At 45.3% G+C, this 21,167-nt stretch overlaps 1 protein-coding gene across 1 annotated transcript; it reads left to right on the top strand.

The window, feature by feature from the left end:
- The first annotated feature begins 6,347 nt into the window (after nucleotides 1–6,347).
- On the top strand, nucleotides 6,348–9,517 carry Dis3 (exosome complex exonuclease RRP44-like protein Dis3). Its single transcript, XM_065216987.1, has 3 exons — nucleotides 6,348–6,441; nucleotides 6,507–9,362; nucleotides 9,428–9,517. Exons 1-3 carry the CDS (start codon nucleotides 6,402–6,404, stop codon nucleotides 9,451–9,453), a joined length of 2,922 nt encoding a protein of 973 aa, XP_065073059.1. The 5' UTR covers nucleotides 6,348–6,401; the 3' UTR covers nucleotides 9,454–9,517.
- The last annotated feature ends 11,650 nt before the right edge of the window (nucleotides 9,518–21,167 follow it).

The raw sequence follows: 21,167 nt of genomic DNA, 5'->3' as shown, positions 1-21,167 counted from the left end.
ACGTAAATCAAAACAAAAACATCCACGGAGTGTTTTGACGTTTCTTCGGCAGTTCGTTGCGATTTTTTGCGCAGTTATGCTGTCGGTCGGAATCGGTCGGAACTGACAGCATCTACACTGTTAATTTTGATCAATATATTTTTAAAATAAGCATTAATTTTTTGTGAATAAATTTTATGTTCTGATTTCTCCATGGTGAAACATGGTTGATTCCTGATCAACCTGATGTCATATAGAAGAGGATTAACCGGCTGGTTTGGAACAACTCTAATAAAAATAACCATAAAAAAGAGCTTAACGACGTGTTCGGGGTATCATCAAAACCATTTGTGGGATAGTTTACCCATCCAGGATATAGTTCGTTTATGGTATTTGTTTATTAGGGAAAGGAGTCAAAAGTAAATATCAGATGAAATATCATGAAAACCAAGCGTTATATATGTTCCAAAGTGGAATTAATGAGAGCGAAATCGAAAGCGAAATTTGCGAACGATGAAATTAAAATCTTTCGAGTCTAAGAGAAGAAAATTTTTGCAAAAGATTTTCAGAATAATACAAATTGCCTTGACAACCCTAATAAATAGTGGAATAGTTTTACCATTTGGGTTATCGTTCATTTATGATTTTTATTTTTAGGGAAAAAAATCAAGCTACTTTACGCTGATCATTGTTAAATTGAAAGTTTTTTGGAATAATTTATGACTATCGAGCTATTTTGCTATAATACCACAGAGACATTATTTGTCGAGGGGGGCAACACAACTAAATCTCAGTTCTTGATGCTCAACAAATCTCACACTAGCGAATCAATCTTCGAAAAATCTTCTTTCATTTCTCGCATCCACTTGCATTGCTCATCATATTTTTGCAGGAAATCTCCAGAATCAATCTTCTTTCTATCTACTCAGCGTGTACCAGGTCAATGACAAGGCCTATACCAACAGCAGCGTTTGACAGTAGGCAGCATGTCCCGGGCTCAAATCGTTTATTTTGCTGTGCTGGGCCCGCTGTCACGATATAACATGTTGCCTACGCGCCTGCCACTGGGTTGGCGTGCACGCAGCTTGCCACAGAAAAACACAATCTTTGCTTAATTGTTGATAGATTCACCCCCTCGCAGGGAGTAAGTCACTCTGCCACCTTGTGTTCGTGCTTACAGTGTTTCTTCGGTGTTTTTGGGTGTCAGAAGGTGTTTCAGCGTGTCAACATAGTTGTCAAAACGTTGAGTGAAAAATAAAGTTTTCTGGCAACCACTACATCTATCACAGCTGATTCCAATGCGATGTGTTTGCTGTTGATTGGAGAAAGGATAACAATAAACAATAAATTTTCAGACTACTCCTGCCGAACGATACGGATGAACGTGGATCATGGAACGTGGACCAAGCCAGAGAACAACACACACTGGATTTGCACGCGGGAATACCGTGGTAAACGGAACAGCTGACTGTGTTTGGAATGGGACAAAAACTTATACTTCAAAATATTGGAAGAAGGTAGGAGCGTCTCGAGAAGGGTAGTGAATGTCACTGAGATTTTCTTTTTTTAGAACACAGACGCCGCTTTATGATCGCGTGCAAAAGGCAGCATTCGAGGGTTTGAATCGTTAAGTGGTTTGTTAAACGAACGGAGTGGCATCGACGGAGGCGAGGTCTTCATGACTACTAACTACCTGGAGACGTTAGGTCCTTTACATCGGATATTGCAGCCGGCAACCCATTACTGGCAGAATGGGTCGGAACGAGTGGTGACCTCCTCGTGAGAATACATGGAGCAAGGATCGATGCGAATATGATCGGGAGGATTTCAACTATGCCACCCACGAAGCACACATTTGGTCGTTTGATGTCTTACTATACTTAGTGAACGGGAACCGTTGCATATTTCATAGTAGTTCACGAATACGGGAATGGATTTTTTCCAAGTAGCGCTAGTTCTGGCATACACACAAAATATACATAACCAGTTTTTTCTTCGTAACTGTCTTCATAGCCATGTATGAACTTGTTGAGTGGCATAACGGGAAGAACAAAGCATATTCTGAATAATCCGATGAAATAGCCCAGATCTGCTCAGCAACCATTCGAACAACTTTCATTATCGTGCCCCCTAGACTCGTCCTGCAAAAATTAACCGCCGACTGTAGGCCCGATCTCTCTGATTTTGTAGTGCGTATATGGAATGACTACCAAATTAGAAAGAAATATCTTTGTACAACCATCGGTCAATCATTGACTGGATGATTATTATCCGCTCATTTCTTCATATAGTTAAGGATAATCTAGCTCATTAGAGGCTGAAATGGTCTGCTTTTATAATGTTGAGCTTGACGTTGAATCATCATCCCCAATTGCAGGAGTCATCATTGCAGCAATAGAGACCCTAAAGATGATGTAAGGCATTTCGAGTGTCCATATCGGAAAAAAACGGAACATTTCACTTTAAAAGCATTTTTGTGTTTAGGCTACCAAGTGCTTTAAAAAATAACTATTGCATCAGTTTAAGCAGAAGAAGTAGTAATTTATTGCCTCTAAATACTATGATAAAACGTCAGCGTTGCGATTTTACACACGTACACACATTAAATAAAAATATCAACACAGTTGGAATAAATTAAGCAAGCAAAAGAGTGCAAATGTTTGATTATTTATTTGATTATTTGATTATGCTGTGCCGGAAGCTGGTTCTGAGCTCACATCACTTTCCTGACACTCCCGAGCGCTTTCCACCTTGTCACTTTCTTCGGCACTGGCCACGACTTCCAGCGCTTGGTCGGCAGCACCGGCGTGTTTGTCGCCGATAATGATCTCCTCCGGATCGGGAGCATATCCTTAAAGATCAAACTATGCTATGCTTTCATCGTAGTCCAACTCGTAAAGCGGACCGCAGGCCAGGTGGATTCCTTCCGGCAGGGAGCCGGACGGATGCTGGCACGCGACGCATTTCGGAATGTTGAAGTACAATTTGTAGAGGATTGCTGATACGTTATTCTTCCGGAGGTATGAAATAATCTTTTGAGAGAATTTGCGACACGTAGGGTTCCAAATCTGTCCTCGGGTCACCGCTGATGGATTTTGCCGTCACGTGGATGAGATCTTGAAAACAATCAAAATAAATTATAAATTGTCCACACGCCTAGGCAGACCTGATTACTTACAAATGTTCTTCGGGCAAGTGCCACTAAAGTGTGCCAACTGGATAATGGTAGCCCCATCTTCGTGCCCTTCTACGGGGGACAGCTTCATCGGCAACACGCCACCTCCACCGGAATTCTGCGATGCAGAATTCAGCAGCTAGTGTGGTCATTCCCCATGGCGATTTTGTTGTACACATTTTGTTGTAATGGATCAAATTCGAGGTCAACTTTTGTTTCTTCAAATACTCCAGGAACGTCTTTCCCTCGACTTCCGCTGCCTGATGCTCGCTCCCTTCTCCTTCCCCTTCCCAACTTGCGCAACTCTGCAGAAACTTCATCAACAGTCGCTTCTCCATCACATTCACGTCCCGACTTGTAAACACATCCAACCTCGAACACGGAACCGTCATAATCCTCCCGTTCCAGATCGTCGCAACTCGGTCCACCGCTCTAAATTCCGCATACCGACCCTGATACTGACAGATGTTCGACGAAATCAGGAGTCCGTGTCCCGATCACATTTCTGTGGAATCCTACCGATTGCTTTTTTTTTGCCATTTAAATGATCTTTATTTCTTGTGATTGTGTGGTTTACATGTATGAATTTTTTAAGTGACACAGATGCGTCTTTTCAACTTTAGTACATTTGAGATTTTAATTATTATTTACAGTTCCTAGTCCTATCAGGCCTATTTTAAAGTATGACCACCTTGGTGGGATTGGTTTGATTTGAATTGGAAAAAGGAGACTACTTATAACTACTATTTACAACTACAACTAACCTACAACTACTATGTACACCTAACCTACTATATACAAATTGCTTATCAAATCATGTTCTGATAAATTACATTTTTGTGCAAATTTAATCTTAATTTCGTTAATTTTGGAATCTATTTTGGCAATGCCTGCCTCTTCATGTAAATTTGTTATTCTAGTGTCGAAAGGACGATCAAGAACCATCCTCAGCACTCTATTCTGAGCGACCTGAATTTTGTTCCTGTGAGTCTGTGCACATGATTCCCACACCGGAGCTGCGTAGAGGATCGCAGGTGCTATGATTTGTTTGTAGACGGCCAGTTTGTTCACCCTTGAGAGGCGGGATCTGCGGCAAATCAGCGGATACAGACACCTAACCAAGGCGGAACACTTGACTATGGTTTTCTCCACATGCGAGCGGAATAGAAGCTTTTCGTCAAACAACATCCCGAGATAGGTTACTTCGGCGGACCACTCAACCCTTGTGCCATCCATGATTACAGTACAAGAGGGAGCCGGTTTTAGTTTGGGTGATTGTCGATGGAGGAACATGATTGTTCCTACCGATTGCTGGACGGTGATCTCTACTTAAGAAAAATGCAACAAAAACAAAAAAGAGCATCACACGAATGTAAACATTCTTGGCTCTAGGCAGTGCTGCCAAAAAAGATTGAAAAATTGTTCTCATGGTGATTAATGGGTGTTTGAGTGTGTCGAAGGTGTTTTTGATGTGTTTAGCACAAGGTGGCAGAGTGACTTACCCCCTGGTTCGCGTGTAAAGGGCCTTAGAAAGTTTGTTTACAAATGCTATGCCTGAAATCTGATGTCTGGACAAAATATCAAGAATACTTTATGCGGTTCTTGGAGCAATTGAAGATTTTAGGAATCATTCCAGAACATTCTGCTTTCTGAAAGAAATATCCCTAGGAATTGGTCGCGTCAAAATTGTTCAGTATTTATTTCCATAACTTTTTGAAAGTTGAAATTCCAACCGAGAATCCAACCTCAACTCCCACAAAACAGCTCTCGAAGTGCAGCCTGCTCAAGAAAGTGGCAGTTATTATGATACACTCTAAACATAACATCAGCATGATGCTTGATAGTTCTTACACATCCTAGTACACATCCAACATTATCGATAAATAGTTGATGAAATCGGATAAAACTTGCAGGCGCGTTTATTATTCATTACTAATCGAATGTATCCACAGTTCATCGTAATTAAGAATCGAATTTTATTTAAATCCATGAAATGAAAAGTGTAACGGAAAACATTCATCTCCTTCGGAGCAAGAAATGGTCATGCTGGTAAAACGTGATAGATTTTACTAAATTTTTGTACAATAAAAACCCATATTATTAAAAAATATTCCAACATTTCACAATCACTGGCTGCAAGATCTTTTGGCGTTCTTCAACAACTCAGCGCCAACATTTCAAAGGGGCGTAATTGCATTTGTAAACAATGGCTTTAGTCGTCGATTTCTCGCGAATAAAAGCTCACTCTTGGAAAATAATGACACCAACAGGTAGAGGAATGTTTCCTCTACCAGCTAGCATTATAGTTTTGGAGAGATAAGATTTCATTCGCGAGAAATTGACGGCTAAAGTCAATGTTTACCAAAGCTATTACGCCCCTTTGAAATGTTGACACTGAATTGCTTTCTCAGTTCATGCATTTTGACGTTCCACTGCAATCGGCAATAAATAAATATTTCATACATCAGTCAGAGACGTTAAATAGAGACACGCATAGACTGAAGCAAGAAGAACCAAACGAGCAAAGTAAATAAACATTACTGTTCCGTCAATTCACCAGAAAGTAGTATTGTTCTCAAGGATGATAAAAGTGTTTAATTATTTTCACGAAATATTTGATATATGTTGTTTACTTATTTATTCTTGATGCAATTAAATGCCACATTTATTAGTGATAAAAAAATTATGGTATTAAAAATGATTTCGCTACAAGAAAAAACAGTAAAATATGACAAAATTTATATTGTCATGGAGCGACTGTCATCTCTCGTCTTCACTTTATTTTTGCAAAATGTTGCCGCGCACTTCATTTTTATTCAGTTCCGGTCGAACGTTCAAATTTTCTTAACAGCATTGCGGCACTGTATGAAAGTCATTTGAAGCCACTCGAAGGAGCATCGTTGCCAGTGACATTGCCAAAAGATCCATCAAAAACCGACAGAAACAGCATCTCTGACATCCGTATGAAATACATTTAGTCGATCATTAATTTTGTTTTGCTGTGTACGGATGTTGAAACTGACAGCATTGTACATTGTAGAAAGAAGTGATAGTAGCGGTGGAGATGCTCTATTCTCTAAAAAAAATGCCAAATAATATTCAACGTGCACGCCCACAGGTATCCGTCAATTGACAGCTCTCCGCGCGACGATCGCAAACCACGCGACACGCGAATGTAAACAGACAACAGTTTCGAGTTTATCATCAAAAAACCACCGGCAGAAATTTCGCCAAAAAGGCCTCCAAAATGTTAACGAATCGAGTATTTATGAAGAAAACTAGAAAAGGTTAGTGCACTTCACGCTTCGAGCTGAAAATTGCTTCTAAACTTGCCTGATTGGTACCGTTTCAGGCGGCATAATAAAAGTCGTCCGCGAGCACTACCTCCGTGATGATATCGCCTGCGGAATAGCGTCGTGCGGGCTGTGTATGCTGACGGAAACACGGACCAGTTTGGATCGGGCGCCGCAGTTTTGCAGCACGGCTGTCCCCGGACCGCACTACCTGATGCTGGATACGAACATCATTTTGTATCAGATCGATTTCCTGGAATCGGATGCCATCAAGAATGTTATCGTGCTGAGTACGGTACTGGACGAGGTTCGGCATCGGAGTCCGGTGATTTTCAAACGTCTGCGGAAAATCCTGGGCGATCCCGGGAGGAGATTTTTCACGTTCGTCAACGAACACCATCGGGATACGTATTTGGGAAAGGGCGTCGGGGAGTCGGCCAATGATCGGAACGATCGGATGATTCGGAAAGCGGCGGCGTGGTATGGGAAGCACATCAAGCAGGAGGATCCGAAGAATAAGGTGCGAGTGGTGATGCTGACGGATGATGTGGAAAATAGGAGGAAAGCGAAGGAGGACGGATTGCTGGTTTCGTCGGTGGCGGACTACGTGGGATCGTTAAGCGAGCATCCGGAACTGAGAGATAAGGTGTTCAGTAGCGAAAAGTGGCAGGACGAATCGAAGATCATATTCCCGTCGCACTTTACGACGACGCAGATTCACGAAGGAATTAAGAAGGGAGAGTTGCTGCAGGGAAGCTTTTTTGCATCGAGGGATAATTTCCTGGAGGGAAATGTGCGGGTGGAGAGTATCGAGGAACCGGTTCTGATTCAGGGTAGATTGAATTTGAATCGAGCGGTGGACGGAGATGTGGTGGCTATTAAATTATTGCCCAAGAGCGAATGGAAGTGTCCCAGCAAGGTGGTCCTGGTGGACGAACAGGCAATAGATGACGAAGCAGTCGAGACTGCTGATCCGGAATTTGAGCAGGACGAGGGAGGGGATATTGTCCCAACTGCGGCTGTGGTCGGTATTATCAAGAGAAAATGGCGCCAGTACTGTGGAATACTGGCAGCTAATCTGATGGCACAATCGACGCGACATTTGTTTGTCCCATCGGACAGGAACGTCCCTCGGATTAGGATTGAGACAAGACAATCGGCACAGCTAGTGTCACAACGGATCGTCGTTGCAATTGACTATTGGCCGAGACATTCCAAGTATCCCATTGGACATTTCGTGCGAGCCTTGGGTGTCATCGGGGAGAAGGATACGGAGAATGAAGTAATTCTGCTGGAGCACGATGTTCCCCATGGAAGCTTCTCGGCGGAAATCCAGGCCCAGTTACCGAAATTGCCGTGGACCGCAGGTCCGGAAGAGTACAAGAAGCGCGTGGATTTGAGAGATATTACGATCTGCTCGGTAGATCCTCCCGGTTGTACGGATATCGATGATGCATTGCACGCCCGAAAACTCGACAATGGCAACATCGAAGTCGGAGTGCACATTGCCGATGTGACGCACTTCATCAAACCGGGAACTCCGTTGGATAAGGAAGCAGGTCTCCGCGCAACCACCGTCTATCTGGTGGACAAAAGAATCGACATGGTTCCGGATGTTCTCAGTTCCAACCTTTGCTCTCTGCGAGGAGGCGAAGAACGTCTAGCATTCTCTTGCATCTGGGAACTGGACAGCAATGCAAACATCCTACACACCAAATTCCACAAGTCCATCATCAAATCGAAAGCGGCAATGACCTATCAGGAAGCCCAGCTGATCATCGACGATCCCTCAAAGACGAATCAGACTGCCCAATCGTTGAGACTGCTCAACCAACTGGCGAAAATCCTGAAAAGGCGTCGTATCGACAATGGAGCCCTGGTCCTCGCGTCGCCGGAGATCCGTTTCAACATCGACAGCGAAACGCACGATCCCATTGATGTGGTGGCCAAGAAGCTCCTCGACACCAACTCCATGGTCGAAGAGTTCATGTTGCTCGCCAACGTCTCCGTAGCCGAGAAAATCGAACGAGAATTCCCGGAATGTGCCCTGCTCCGTCGTCACCCTTGTCCACCGGATGCCAACTTCGATCCACTGAAGAAGGCCGCTTCCTACCAGGGTTTCGAAATCGACACCTCCAGTGGAAAACAGCTGGCCACCAGTTTGGACCTCGCAGTCAAAAAGGACAATCCCTACTTCAACACTCTGCTTCGGATCCTCACCACACGCTGCATGATGCAAGCCGTGTACTTCATCAGCGGCACCATTCAACAGCAGGAATACTTCCACTACGGTCTCGCTTCTCCCATCTACACTCACTTCACGTCTCCTATCCGTCGTTATGCGGACGTAATCGTCCATCGGCTGCTGGCGGCTTGCATCGGAGCCGACGCCACCTATCCGGCCCTGCTGGACAAACAGGCCAGCTCGCAGCTGTGCAACAATCTGAACTACCGCAACCGGATGGCCCAATACGCCGGCCGCTCCTCCGTCGCCCTACATACACATCTGTTCTTCCGCGATCGAACCGAAGACGAGGAAGGCTACATCCTGTTCGTCAAAAAGAATGCCATCCAGGTCATCATTCCCAAGTACGGCCTGGAGGGTACCATCTACGTGGCTGGCAAGAACAACGAGAAGCTTAAAAAGGACGGTCCCACCTTCGTGTACAACGAGGAAACGCAGACGCAATCCTGCGGCGACGTGGAGTTCCATGCCTTCGATCGGGTCGTGGTCCGATTGAGTTTGGATTCGACCAACGTGCAGCATCAGCGGTTGGTGTTTGAACTGGTCACTCCGTTCATCGAAGGGTTCAGTGTGGCTGCGCTGGAAGGCGGTGATGCTGCTGCTGCTGCGAAGCGGAAGGGCGAAGAGGTCGTAGAAGACACCGGGAAGGTGGCCAAGAAGAGCAAGAAAGGTACGTTTTTGGGCATAATCTATGTTAAGTGGCATTTGGAAAATTATGATCCTTTTTACTTGCAGAGGAAAGTAAGAAAAAGAAGAAGTAAAAACTTCGTTTCGAAAACTGTTTCAAAGTTCATTCTTATGGTAAGTTTAACGATTAAAATCGGCGTGACAAATTATATTCGTTTAGAAATCCTGTTCATGGTTGATTTTGATGACATCCTTAAAATTCAACCGAAAAACGTGTGACGGGTTCACCCTGGAAGTGCTGCATTTAGCAATGCTTTATGCCGTGCATCATGCTGGTTGCATATTTATAGGCGGTTTTTTGAGCATTTGAAATATTTCAGTAGGTGCTGAAAAATATTCACGGTCCATGAAAACAACTCAAACATGACTCAACTCACTCGATTTCGTAAAAACTGGAGTCACATTACCGACAAACCGACTTAGAATTTAAATTCAACTTTTGCTCAAAACCCCTATAAAGGCCGATTCAAATATGTAGCGATCCGATCTGTTAAAATCATAGGATTTTTTATATCTATAGATAAAAATAATTTATCTAGCATAGATCAGACACGATCCATCTAAAAAATGGTGACGTTTTCGTGGTTTGACTAAACGTTTTCCGCAAACATGGGGATAGATGTCAGAAGTGTGCGATGAGCAGAAATTTCATGCTAACTTTTATGGACCCATCACCAACAAACCGACATGACACTTGATTCTGACTTATGTCCGAAAATCGTGAACGGCCGATTTAAATGCGCAGTGACCCGAACTGTCAAAATCATAGGATTGTTTGGTCTAGATAAAATAATTTATCCAAAATAGATCAGAATAGGATAGGATTGTTTGGTCTAGATAAAATAATTTATCCAAAATATTATTATTATTATTATTATCTCTATTTAGGAGATTTTCAGCCGCAGGCTGGTTCATCTCCGGGAGCCCCAGAAGGGGGCTTCCCTAATTACATAGTTGAGATTTTGGAGAACCCAGAAGGGGTTCTCCTAGAGGTTGGTGGAGCTCCAGAAGGGAGTCCCCTTAGTACAGAGTATTTTTAAACAGAGTTCATTATAGTTCCTGTCTTGGTTCTTAGCGTGGTTGGCGGATCATGGTGTGAATGGCGGTGGTCGTTGTCGAAGGCAGTCAGGTAATCGTCATGTGATATCCAGGCTTACTCCAGTGGTGTCCATGTTCGAAGTGTAGTCATTTTGAATAGGTTGATTATATTTTATCGAACAGTCCAGCATCTTTTAGGAAAACTATTAGGGCTGCTTCCGTGGACGGGTCGTTAGAGAGGGCGTTACGTATGCTGTTCGGTATTCCATAGAGGAGCCGGATGTTATGAAAGCAGGGACAGTTAACAATCAGGTGTTCGACTGTCATAATCGTGTTGCAGGAGTCGCAAAACTTCCGAAAAGAGGCAGCACTACCCATGTTGTGGGTCACTCGGGTGTGTCCGGATCGAAGCCGGGATAAGACCTGTTGTTCCCATCGGCTCGTAATGTCATTCCATTTGGAGGTGTCGTCCTTTATTTTTCTCAGGAACGGTCCCCTTTTTGCGAACCACTCCCGGGCCCAGGCGTCTCGGAGGGATGCTTTCACCCATTTTTTTACGTCCTGACTGGGTACAACTGTGGTGGCCATCCGGCCGGAGCGACCTGTGGCAGCGAGATGATCTGCTTCACAGTTGCCCCGGATACCGCAATGGCCGGGTACCCAAACAAATGAGGTGTTTGGCGGCGCGGCCTTTTGGATCCCTTGTATCCAGGGGTGTCTGGATGTTGCTGAATTCAAGGCGTATAAAACGCTGGCGGAGTCTGTTAGGACACATATGGGTTTATTGGCGGGTGTCGTGGTGGCGAAGTGGATGGCCGCAGCCTCCGCCGAGAAGACGGAGCACTGATCGGGTAGTCGAAAGAAGTAGCTATTGGATACATCCGCTACTCCGAATCCAACCTTCCCCACGGCCTTAGAGCCGTCCGTGTAACGGTGTTGAAAATTTGGATATTTAGTTCTCAGCAGCTCCGCTACGTGGGCCTGCATGGCACGGGAGTTGTTACCTGCCTTGAAGCGCTTGGCAATTGAAAGGTCAACGCGTATGGTTGGTTCTGTCCATCCTCTGGCTCCGTTCCAGTGTACCCTGGACACGGGTGGGAGCTCCTGATGGACCAAGTTTCCGAGAACTCTGTTCCCCTCCCTGAGGAGAAAGACCTCGTGATTCCCGGTGGTCTTTTCCAGGTAGCTGGTCGTTCTGCAGCTCAGCGTTTCGGCGACTTGGTATTGAAACGGTAGTACACCGAGTTCGACGCATGCCGATTCAGCCGGTGTTGAAGGCAGAAGTCCTGCGACGATTCTGATTGCCTGGTTATACGTTGGGGCTAGTCGTGTGGTAAGAGAGTCGTTGGAAAGGCAGAACAGTTCGATCCCGTAGAATAATCGACTGTTTACAGTGGCTTTGGCCACTTTTAGTAGAATCTCTCTGTTACTGCTCCGGTGTGGTTTGGAAAGTGTCCGGAGGAGGTTTAGCCGCGTGCGGCAGTTGGCTTTGATTTCGTTGAAATGTGCGTCGAACCTCAGCTCCCGGTCCAAGCGTACACCGAGAACCTGGATGGTCTTCTTGTTGGGTATTGGAATATTGTTCGCAACGATGGCTGTTGGTAGCGGGCGATGACGGAAGTGGCATAGGTGGGAAACCACGCTCTTTTCTGCGGATAATTCAAAGCCGACCCTACTGGCCCATCTTGTGGTGGCTGATACAGCAGCTTGTAATTTCCTTCGCAGAGCCTTGAGGGTGCGTCCTAAAGCCAGCAGGACGATGTCGTCTGCATATACAAATATGTATATTCCTTTTGGTAGGATCCCAAAGACTCCATTCATGGCGACCAAGAAGATGGTGACCGCTATGACGGATCCCTGTGGGACTCCAGTTTCTTCCGCCCGAGTTGAGGAGCGGTGGTTCCCGATCATCACCTGAAAGCTTCTACCGCAAAGGAAATTTTTTAAAAAGTGTAGAATGTGGCCACCCAGACCCCAGTCAGCCAACTGTTTGATGACTTGGGGGGTCCAGGCGCGGTTATACGCCTTAGCTAAATCCAGGGCCGCTATGTCGACATGGAGTTCTTCATCCATCGCCTCTTGGAGTACATCGCCCAGGCCAGTAAAGTACGTTCCGGTGCCGTGACCGGATCTGAACGCATGCTGTCGGTGATCGAGATGGTCGTTGTCCTCGAGAAAGCGAATTAGACGGCGATTGACCATCCGTTCCATGACTTTACTAATGCAGCAAGTCAGAGAGATCGGACGGAAGTTTTCTGGAGTAGAGGCCACTTGCCCCTGCTTTGGGATGGGGACTACCAGACTGTGGGACCATTCGTTTGGCAGGGTGTTCTCTATCCAGATTTTATTTATTAGGTCTAGCAGTTCGACTTTGGTGCTGGACGGGAGATGTTGCAGCATGGGGTATCCTATATCATCCGGACCGGCGGATTTCCCTTTGCTGCGGGATAGTGCAAGGGTTAGTTCATCGAACCGAAAGGGCGCGTTGATGGGCGTAGGTACAGAGTCCTCCGGAATGACAATGTTGCCAAGGCTCTGTGTGGATGCGTGGTTTTTTTGTATGAATTTCCTGTCATAGCGGTCAATGGCAGAGAGTGAGGCGAAATAGTCAGCCAATTCGTTGGCGATGGTGAGCGGGTCTCGTGTGAGGCCGCTTTGGAGGCGGAGGGCCATCCCCCTGGCCTTTCTTTTTCCGTTGAGGGCGTTGACCCGGCTCCACAACTCGGACGCCGTTTGGTTGGAGTTGATCCCCTCCAAAAATTCCTCCCAGCTACTTTTCTTGGCATCCCTGATGATTTGCCGGCACTCGTTTCGCTTGGAGCGGTAAAGCTCGGTGGCTCGTTCCTTGTCTGGGTGGTCTTTAGGGAGGCGCTTCGCAGCACGAAGAGCTTTCCTTCTGGCTTTGATTGCAGATTTCGCTTCGGGACACCACCAGTGCAGGGGTTTTCGGCCGGGGTTGGGGCTGGTCTTCGGGATGGCGATATTGGCGGCCTCAGTGATGATCCCCATGAATTCTTCCATGCTCGTCGCTGGGTGGTCAATGTATGCCTGCGTCACATTATCGTTGAAGAGTTTCCAGTCAGCTTGATCGTAAAGCCACCTGGGTCGCCTTGAGGTCTCTGGAGGATCATCCCCTAGCGAGATGATGATGGGGTAGTGGTCGCTCCCTGCTGGATCCTCGAGAGTTTTCCATAGGAGCCGCCCAGTAATCGCTGGACTAGCCGCGGAGATGTCGATCGTTGTTTCGTACTGGCCGCGAACGAAGGTGCTCGAGCCATCGTTGAGGGTCACTAGGTCGAGGGACTCTATGAGTTCCGCTATAGTAGAGCCACGGGGGTTTGCTTTGGGGCTCCCCCAGGAGGGGTGGTGCCCGTTGACGTCACCGAGGAGTAGAAGAGGGCCGTCGATTAAGGCTAAAGCTCGTTGGAGCTTGTTCAGTAGGTCTGGGATTTTCCCGTGAGGCAGGTAGATGTTAATGACTGATAATGGAAAAGGGGATTCGACTTTAGCTCCCACGATTGGGAGATCGGTGTTAAGGTTGATGGGAGTGAATGGGATGCCATCAGCGATCCCGACGGCGACCGAGTGGTAAATGTTGCTTTGGCTGCAATTGTTGATCCAATGGAATTTGCTCGCAAGTGTGCGATTCATCTGTCCTATGTTGGCTCTGTGGGTCTCCTGGAGGGCCAGGAACATGGGTGAGTTGTTCTGAACTAGAATTTCCAAGTCCCCGAGATTGTTAAAAAATCCGTTCATGTTCCATTGGATCGCTAAAGTGGTGCTGCGAGGTCTTCCAGGAACGCTAGGACTTTTGGTTGGAGAGGGCATTTGGGTATATCTGGTGGTGGAGTTGGAGCAAGTCGAGGTTGGAGAGCTGGGGGTAGATCCCAGCAAGGCTCCACCGGCCGAAGGTGTCAGGATTGAACCCACTGCCTGCAGAGTTGTATGAGCCACCGAAGCAGATGCAGGTCTAGGCGACAGACCGATGGTTGGAGAAAGGTATTCTCCAGTAATGTCCCGGGACGACTGTCCAGTAACTGACTTGATATGGCATCGTTTGAGGCCGGGCGTTTTGGTGTTTGTTAGTGATGAGCAGAAGGGAGTGGACCCCAGCAGAGCTCCACCGGCAGAAGGTGTCAAAACTGGCCCCGCAACCGGCAAAGTTGTCTGGGCCACCGATCCAAAGGCCGGACTCGACGAGGATCCAACGAATGGGTTGGGAACCCCTCCGATCTTGGCCTGCCATCGATCGTACTCGCGAGCATTTGATAGTGCGTGAACAGGAACAGCTCTCCTGTCACACAATTTACGCAATGGTGTTTGAGGTGTCCGGGACGTGACGTTGTCACTCGACCTGACGAAGCGAGGTTTCACGGCTTCCGCGTGGGGGAGAGTGAAGTTATCACGCGACCCACCGACTCTTTCCTCTTCCTTATCGTTCTCGTTAAGATATTCGTTCCTAGATCGTTGGGGGAATGTGATGTCATCACTCGACCCATTATTTCCACATTCTTTGTCGTCCTTATACGGCTTATCCTTCTTGAATTCCTCGTCGTCCTGATTCATTGTAGTTGGTTTCGATCCCTCGTTGTCCACAGGGGGATAGGAGTGTACTCCCTTTTCCGTCCCTCTTCCGGCAGCCATAGAGTGACGGGGGTTGTCCGTTGGTTCCGGTGGAGGAATGACTTCCGCACCTACGGGGCCTCGACTGCTCCGTGGCTTAACCGGGATGATGAAGTTTCGGTGTTCTTCGGAGTTTGCCAACAAGCGTCGGGGGGTGTCTACCAGTTCCGGTTGGTCCATAGCGTCCGCACTGATAGGGCCCCGACTACCCGAGGCCTTATCCGGTATGTTGGAGGTTGTTGTGATACTAGTGGATGTCATGGTATTGGTAGTTGAGCTAGATCCAGTCCGTTCTGCTTCTTGATTGGTTCCAGCCTCAGTAGAGGATGGATTTGATGTACGGTGCATTTTGATGGATAGGTTGTGGAAATTCGATTACGCTGGGTCAGATAAGACGGACTGGGCTGCTGAGGTCTAGTTTTCCATTGGGGTAGGGTTGCCCTCCACGGACATCCCCTCGTCTTCCGAGGAAATCAGCCCGTCGACGACAATCTCTTCTCCGGAGGGGGAGCCCTCGGGATCGATTTCGGTATCAGAAATGTATGCTGGCATGTGATAATTTTTTGATCGTTTAGAGTCTACTGCGTCGCTTGTCGGCTTAGTTTGCTTCTTCTTCGTTCCAGTGAGTTTTTCTGGTTGCTGATGCTGAGGTTGGGTTTGTTGTTGTTGCTGCTCCTGTTTTTTATTTTCTCTTACTCCAAATGGTTTCGGGCATTTTGACTGTGACTTGGTTTGTGTGATGAGTTCTTTGTACTGCTGGTTCACTAGGCGGAGATTAGCGACCTCCTTATCTTTGTTGGTAACGGTGGCCTCGAGGAACTTAACTCTGACGAGTAAATCCTCAATGGTCCCGTGTTTACGTACGGTGTCCAATCGGTTTACCGGTTTCATGGCTGATTCCAGGGCTTGGATACGCTCGTCTTTACGCAGTACTTCCGTTTGCAGGTCCAGAATCATCTGTCGAAGTTCACCAATTTCCGTGGAGCTGGTGGTCGTAGGACTTTGTTTCAGCTTTTCCTCCAGTGCTGCAATTTTGCGATCCTTTTCCACCATTTGGCTGGAGAGATGGTCGAACTTTGCTGAGAGGTCTGCGAACGCTTGGTCTTTGCTCATGTTGGTGACTCCAGCAAAAGATTTTTCTCCGGTGGCCATCTCAAATATCCTTTTGGCTGCTGGGTATGGGATCCCCTTATCAACACGGATACGCTGTATTGCGTCTTCCGTTTTATACACCGGACAGTTCCGACTAGATATGGGATGGTCATTTGTGTTACACCTGGGGCAGAACGGGGTGGCAGAACAGCGTTCCCCCTGCTTCATGCTGTGCTTTTTAGCGCATTGACCACATGTCTGATCTGCTTGCTGGCATCGCTTGCTTGTGTGTCCGAATGCAAAACATTGGAAGCAGAGCATCGGTCCCGGGTAATAGGGCCGGGTTCTACATCTTAGATACCCAACGTCAACGTGCTCTGGAATGCGGGTCCCATCGATCGTCAGAATAACTGTGGCCGTGTTCTCTCTTTCGGTTCCCGTAGTTGATTTCCTAGTTATTCGGCGGATCTGTGTAACTTTCTGCTCCTTGAGATACGACAGAACATCGTCATCGGTAACCTTCGCCATGCTTGGGCAATTGATTACGCAACGGACGGAGTTGAGGTTGACATGCTTGGTGATCTTGATCTTGGTTCCATCGGTAAGCTGATCCATGGCGAGGAGGCGTTCCATTTGATTCTTTGAGCGGACCTTGAGCGCGTATGTTTTACCCCTGGCCTCGGGGATAGCACCATCGATTTTGCCATTTATCCACTTTTCGATGGAAGTGCGAATCAAGAAAGGATGCTCTGGCAGCTTTCCCGATTCGGTATCAGCAGATTCCATTCTTAATACCACAATTTCACCATGCAGCCCTTGTGGATCCATGTATGTTGGCAGCGTCGCACCCGTGTATGACCCGTCAATTTTATTACATGCCCCACCTCCACCGGGGTCTGGGAGGGGGGGGAAGTCCCACGCCAGCGACATGGCTGGGGGGAATCGGTGATGAAAATCGTTAATCGGAGCCGCTTGGTCCGCGATCACACTCGAGGGGAGATCAAACTACACTCGATCAATCGCGCCCTCGCCTGGCTCGGAGCTACTTAATTGTCTTTCTATCTACCACACCACCGAACGTAAGTTTATGATCGAAACCGACGACGACGAGACGAGTACAACCGTCAGTTCAAATCACGTAAAAGCTTCGACGGTAAGCTTGCATGCAAGAATTCTACCTAACACGGCGTGAGTCCACAGACAGCGATGGCTGTCGTCACTTTAGCGTCTATATGCGGTTTGTCCAGTAATAATAGTTCACTTTTTATTACAATTTCCCTCACCGGAATAGTTTTTCAGGGAGACCTCCACTGTGGGACGACTTCCTGTCAGCCCCCAAAACTGTTCAAATTCACTGAGGTGATAAATTTGCTACTAATCACTCGCGATCTCTCGAAAAAAATAATTGAGCCGAAACAACACGACCGATCGTAGCGTAGACGCAATGACATTTTTTTTGTTATCCAAAATAGATCAGAAACGAACCAATTCATAACTTTTGCATGCGGAATCATGGCTTAGCTAAATATTTCCCGCGAACACGGAGCCAGCGGTCAGTAGTGTGCTTTGGTCAGAAATTTTATTGTTTTTGCTGTGGTCATTCATGTCGGTTTGTCGGTGGTCCCATTACGGAATTCGAAACGAATAAATCTTTTCTATTTGATTAAGATATAAGCACAGATAAACAGACATAACGCTTGTAAGTTGTTCATCGAACAAGCATTTAACGGACAATTTAAAAGTATCGCAGTTGGTAGTACCAACAATCAATACGAAACTAACGATTTTAAATTGGCTCACTACTTGACTAGCCTATTGGTCCCAAGCCAACGATTAACGTATCCCATTCTAGTCGGAATTCTAGTACTACGCAATGTTCGTTTTGATTTGCTATGAAAGTTTGACAGATAAAATGAGGGGTTATTGGTTTTTCCTATGTTTCGAGGGTGAATCGATTAGCTTGGGACCGAAGAGAGTAGCAGAGCTGAGGCAAAAAGTTGAGCACGTTATTTCGGGACCTTCTAGTCTTAGAGTTACCTCTATGGTAGTACCATAGAGGTAACTGTAAGACCACTGGGTCCCGAAGAAAATCATTATTATTTTTGGCTCACTCAGTACCAGAACAACGGTCCCAAGCAGTCCCAAGCTATTTCACTCACCCCTGCATGTTTTGCATGAATCCACACACCCCTGATGTTATCTGTCAAACTTTCATAGCGAATCAAAACAAACATAGGTAGTGTAGTAATAGAATTTCAACTAGAATAGGGTACGTTAATCGTTTGCTTGGGACCAATAGGCTACTAAAGTGGTGAGCCAATTTAAAATCGTTAGTTTCGTATTGATTGTTGGTAGTACCGCCACCTGTGGCGCGCATAGTCAATTCTCTTGCGTTTGATGTTTAGCGACGACGTTCTACAGTGAGAAATATTCAATGTGTTATGTCTGTGTGTCTGTGATATAAGCGTGCACGCGTGGAGCAGAGCAGGCTTTGCAGCAGTTTTCAAACAAAAAACTGCTATTATTTTGAACAATTTTGCCTGGTGTCTCACTTTCCGGCAGGTGCTTCCAAAAATTTAATATTTTGTAATCGTAAAATTGAACATATTTGTAGTTCTTTGGCGAACGTTTAAGCTCAATTGATCATAAGTTAACAAAGTTATATCATGTCAAAGTTGACCATTTTGTATGCAATTTTATCGAACACAGCTGTAAGGGTGTTTTATTATGTTCACTAATTACTCAGAATTTATACTATACATAAATAACTGTTATTTTTTAATTTTTTTTTTCAAAGGTTACAAACGATACTCCTTTAGCTCAGTCGGTAAAGGTGCAGCTACAAAGCAAGTCCATGCTCGAGGCGACTGAGTTCCATTCCCGTCCGGTCTATTCATTTTTCGGGGTTGGAAAATTTCTCAATTAAAATGTGAAAGTACTTCAAAGAACACTGCGTTGCGAGCCGGCAAAAATCTGATATGCAATAAGCTTGAAATGCCAAAATCTAATATGCAATAAGCTTGAAATGCCATGTAGTAGCAAAGATGAATACTAAGATGAAACTGTCGGAAGAAAAACTTTCAATTTTAGTGTCCTCTTTCACGGTCCCTTTCATCCAATGAATACCCCCAATATGCAAGGTAATTTAGTGGTTAAGCTGCCCCCTCGGTAGAGATGAAATTTTGCGCGCTTTTTTTATCAAAACAATCACACCAAAATCAGCGATGTCCCATTTTTTAATTACTCGATTAACAACTAATCGATTTTTTTTTGTTCGCTGTTCTGTCATTTTTCCACCAATGAGAGTGCAAAACTTGTTTGAAACGATCGGTGATGATCCTCTGAAGAGTTAATGCTTATATCGGCATGATATAACCGATTACAAATATTTTACTGTTCGGTTCGTTAATCGATTAATCGATTATACGAATGAAAATCGGCCATCACTACACTGAGCGAATTTACCATGTCGTCATTGCATGATTAATCATTCAGAGCTATCCGATTTCTTTAACATCGAAAATAATATGAGATACCCGATTGACTGATAATTGACATTAAATGGGATGATTCATCATACATATCATAAAAGGAAATAACATCAACCACTTAATGAAGTACCGTTCAAGTTTTGAAAGGTATTAACAATAAATGAATTCAAGAACAAAAATGAACTAAAATCATCCAAGTGAACCCCATAACGAAAATCATACAACAACTGTCATACGATTAATTTTCATATCGTTTCAGTCTCCCATTACGTTTTGGCCTTACCATTTTTTCGCAGTTTGTTGCGTCTCTCTCGAATAGCAGTACACAGTTTTTTCGCATACCACGCGGAGTGTCACCAAAAAGCGAACGAGAAAAAAGTTTTCGGATTCATGTGGCAAAAAAATATCTACTCGTTCCGTTCCCGTTTGATTCGAATGCTTCAGTGCCCGTGGATTGTTCGCGATCCAGCCCCCCCTCGAGGAGGTGGTCAGCGACTTTGAGGAAAGCAAGTACCAAAACGCCGAACTGCCTCTTTCGTACTACGGCAAGTCGCCGAACGAGTGGAGTTTTACAAACTGGCCAAGTGGCCATCGACAGAAACGTGTAATCAAAACAACATCCGCTGGTTGATTCAAATTCCTAGACTTCAGTAAGTTACTGGGAGGGAGGTCCTTGGTTTCAAGCAATAAAATTCTAACAAAACAAATTTATCTTCCAGTGATATCTTCAAGACCAACCAGCTGATGAGCTCGTTTAGCAGATTTTGGACAACATTTTCAAACTGCTTTTTGAGGCCACAAACAACCCGAGCCAACATCCTAAATTGCACAAGTTCCTACAGAACGTGATTGGGTTCGATTCCGTGAATGACGAGTCCGAACCGGCGAATCCACTGTTCGATGGGGACGCCAGGGGCGAGGCCGGCCCAGTGCAGCATTTAGTGTAGATAAAACAAATAAATGAATAAAACAATTGTTCAGCTTATAAAACAGAAGTGTTTCATTTACAACATTAATTAACAGTTCCAACAATTTAGAAGAGATATATTTCGTTATGATCACAATTTTTAAACAGTAAAATAAGCTTTCTGCTTCCAAATTTTTTTCATTCAGATTGCACTTATATTTCATTTAAACGTTGCATGACAATTTATTTTGAAACTGTATGACGAGTCCGTATCTATCTCAATGTTAATCATACGGTTTGTTCATTTCAAGTCTTCCTAAGAATGGATGATAATCATGCTAATGGTTTACAGCGTGCAGAACGAAAATCATCCTGTTTTAGAATTAATGCTATTCAGTTCTTCTGTGCTTTGAGAGCTGAATCAGAGAATGATAATCTTTCACAAATAGAAAAATAATCCGTATGGGGCTCAAGTGAAGCAATAATCATACATTGATGTATGGACAATTTGGTTCAGTGTAGATGAATGTGAAACGTCATTTCAAATATAAGGACCGTACATAAATAATGAAACAATTTGAAAGGGACCGGGCTAATCACAATTTACGTCCCCACGGTAACTGAAATAAACACGAGT

Source organism: Ochlerotatus camptorhynchus, unplaced genomic scaffold (genome assembly GCF_037179485.1).
Source record: "Ochlerotatus camptorhynchus isolate MF236.1 unplaced genomic scaffold, CSIRO-AGI_Acam_v1.1 ptg000070l, whole genome shotgun sequence".
NCBI lineage: Eukaryota > Metazoa > Arthropoda > Insecta > Diptera > Culicidae > Ochlerotatus > Ochlerotatus camptorhynchus.
The sequence above is the reverse complement of the archived record's forward strand: the minus strand, read 5'-3'. Positions and strand labels throughout refer to the sequence as shown.

Coding starts and splice junctions, on each gene's coding strand:
- Dis3 (XM_065216987.1), top strand. CDS start 6,402: ATGTTAACGAATCGAGTATTTATGAAGAAAACTAGAAAAG. Junction 6,442..6,506: donor TATGAAGAAAACTAGAAAAG/GTTAGTGCACTT, acceptor GTACCGTTTCAG/GCGGCATAATAAAAGTCGTC. Junction 9,363..9,427: donor GGCCAAGAAGAGCAAGAAAG/GTACGTTTTTGG, acceptor TTTTACTTGCAG/AGGAAAGTAAGAAAAAGAAG.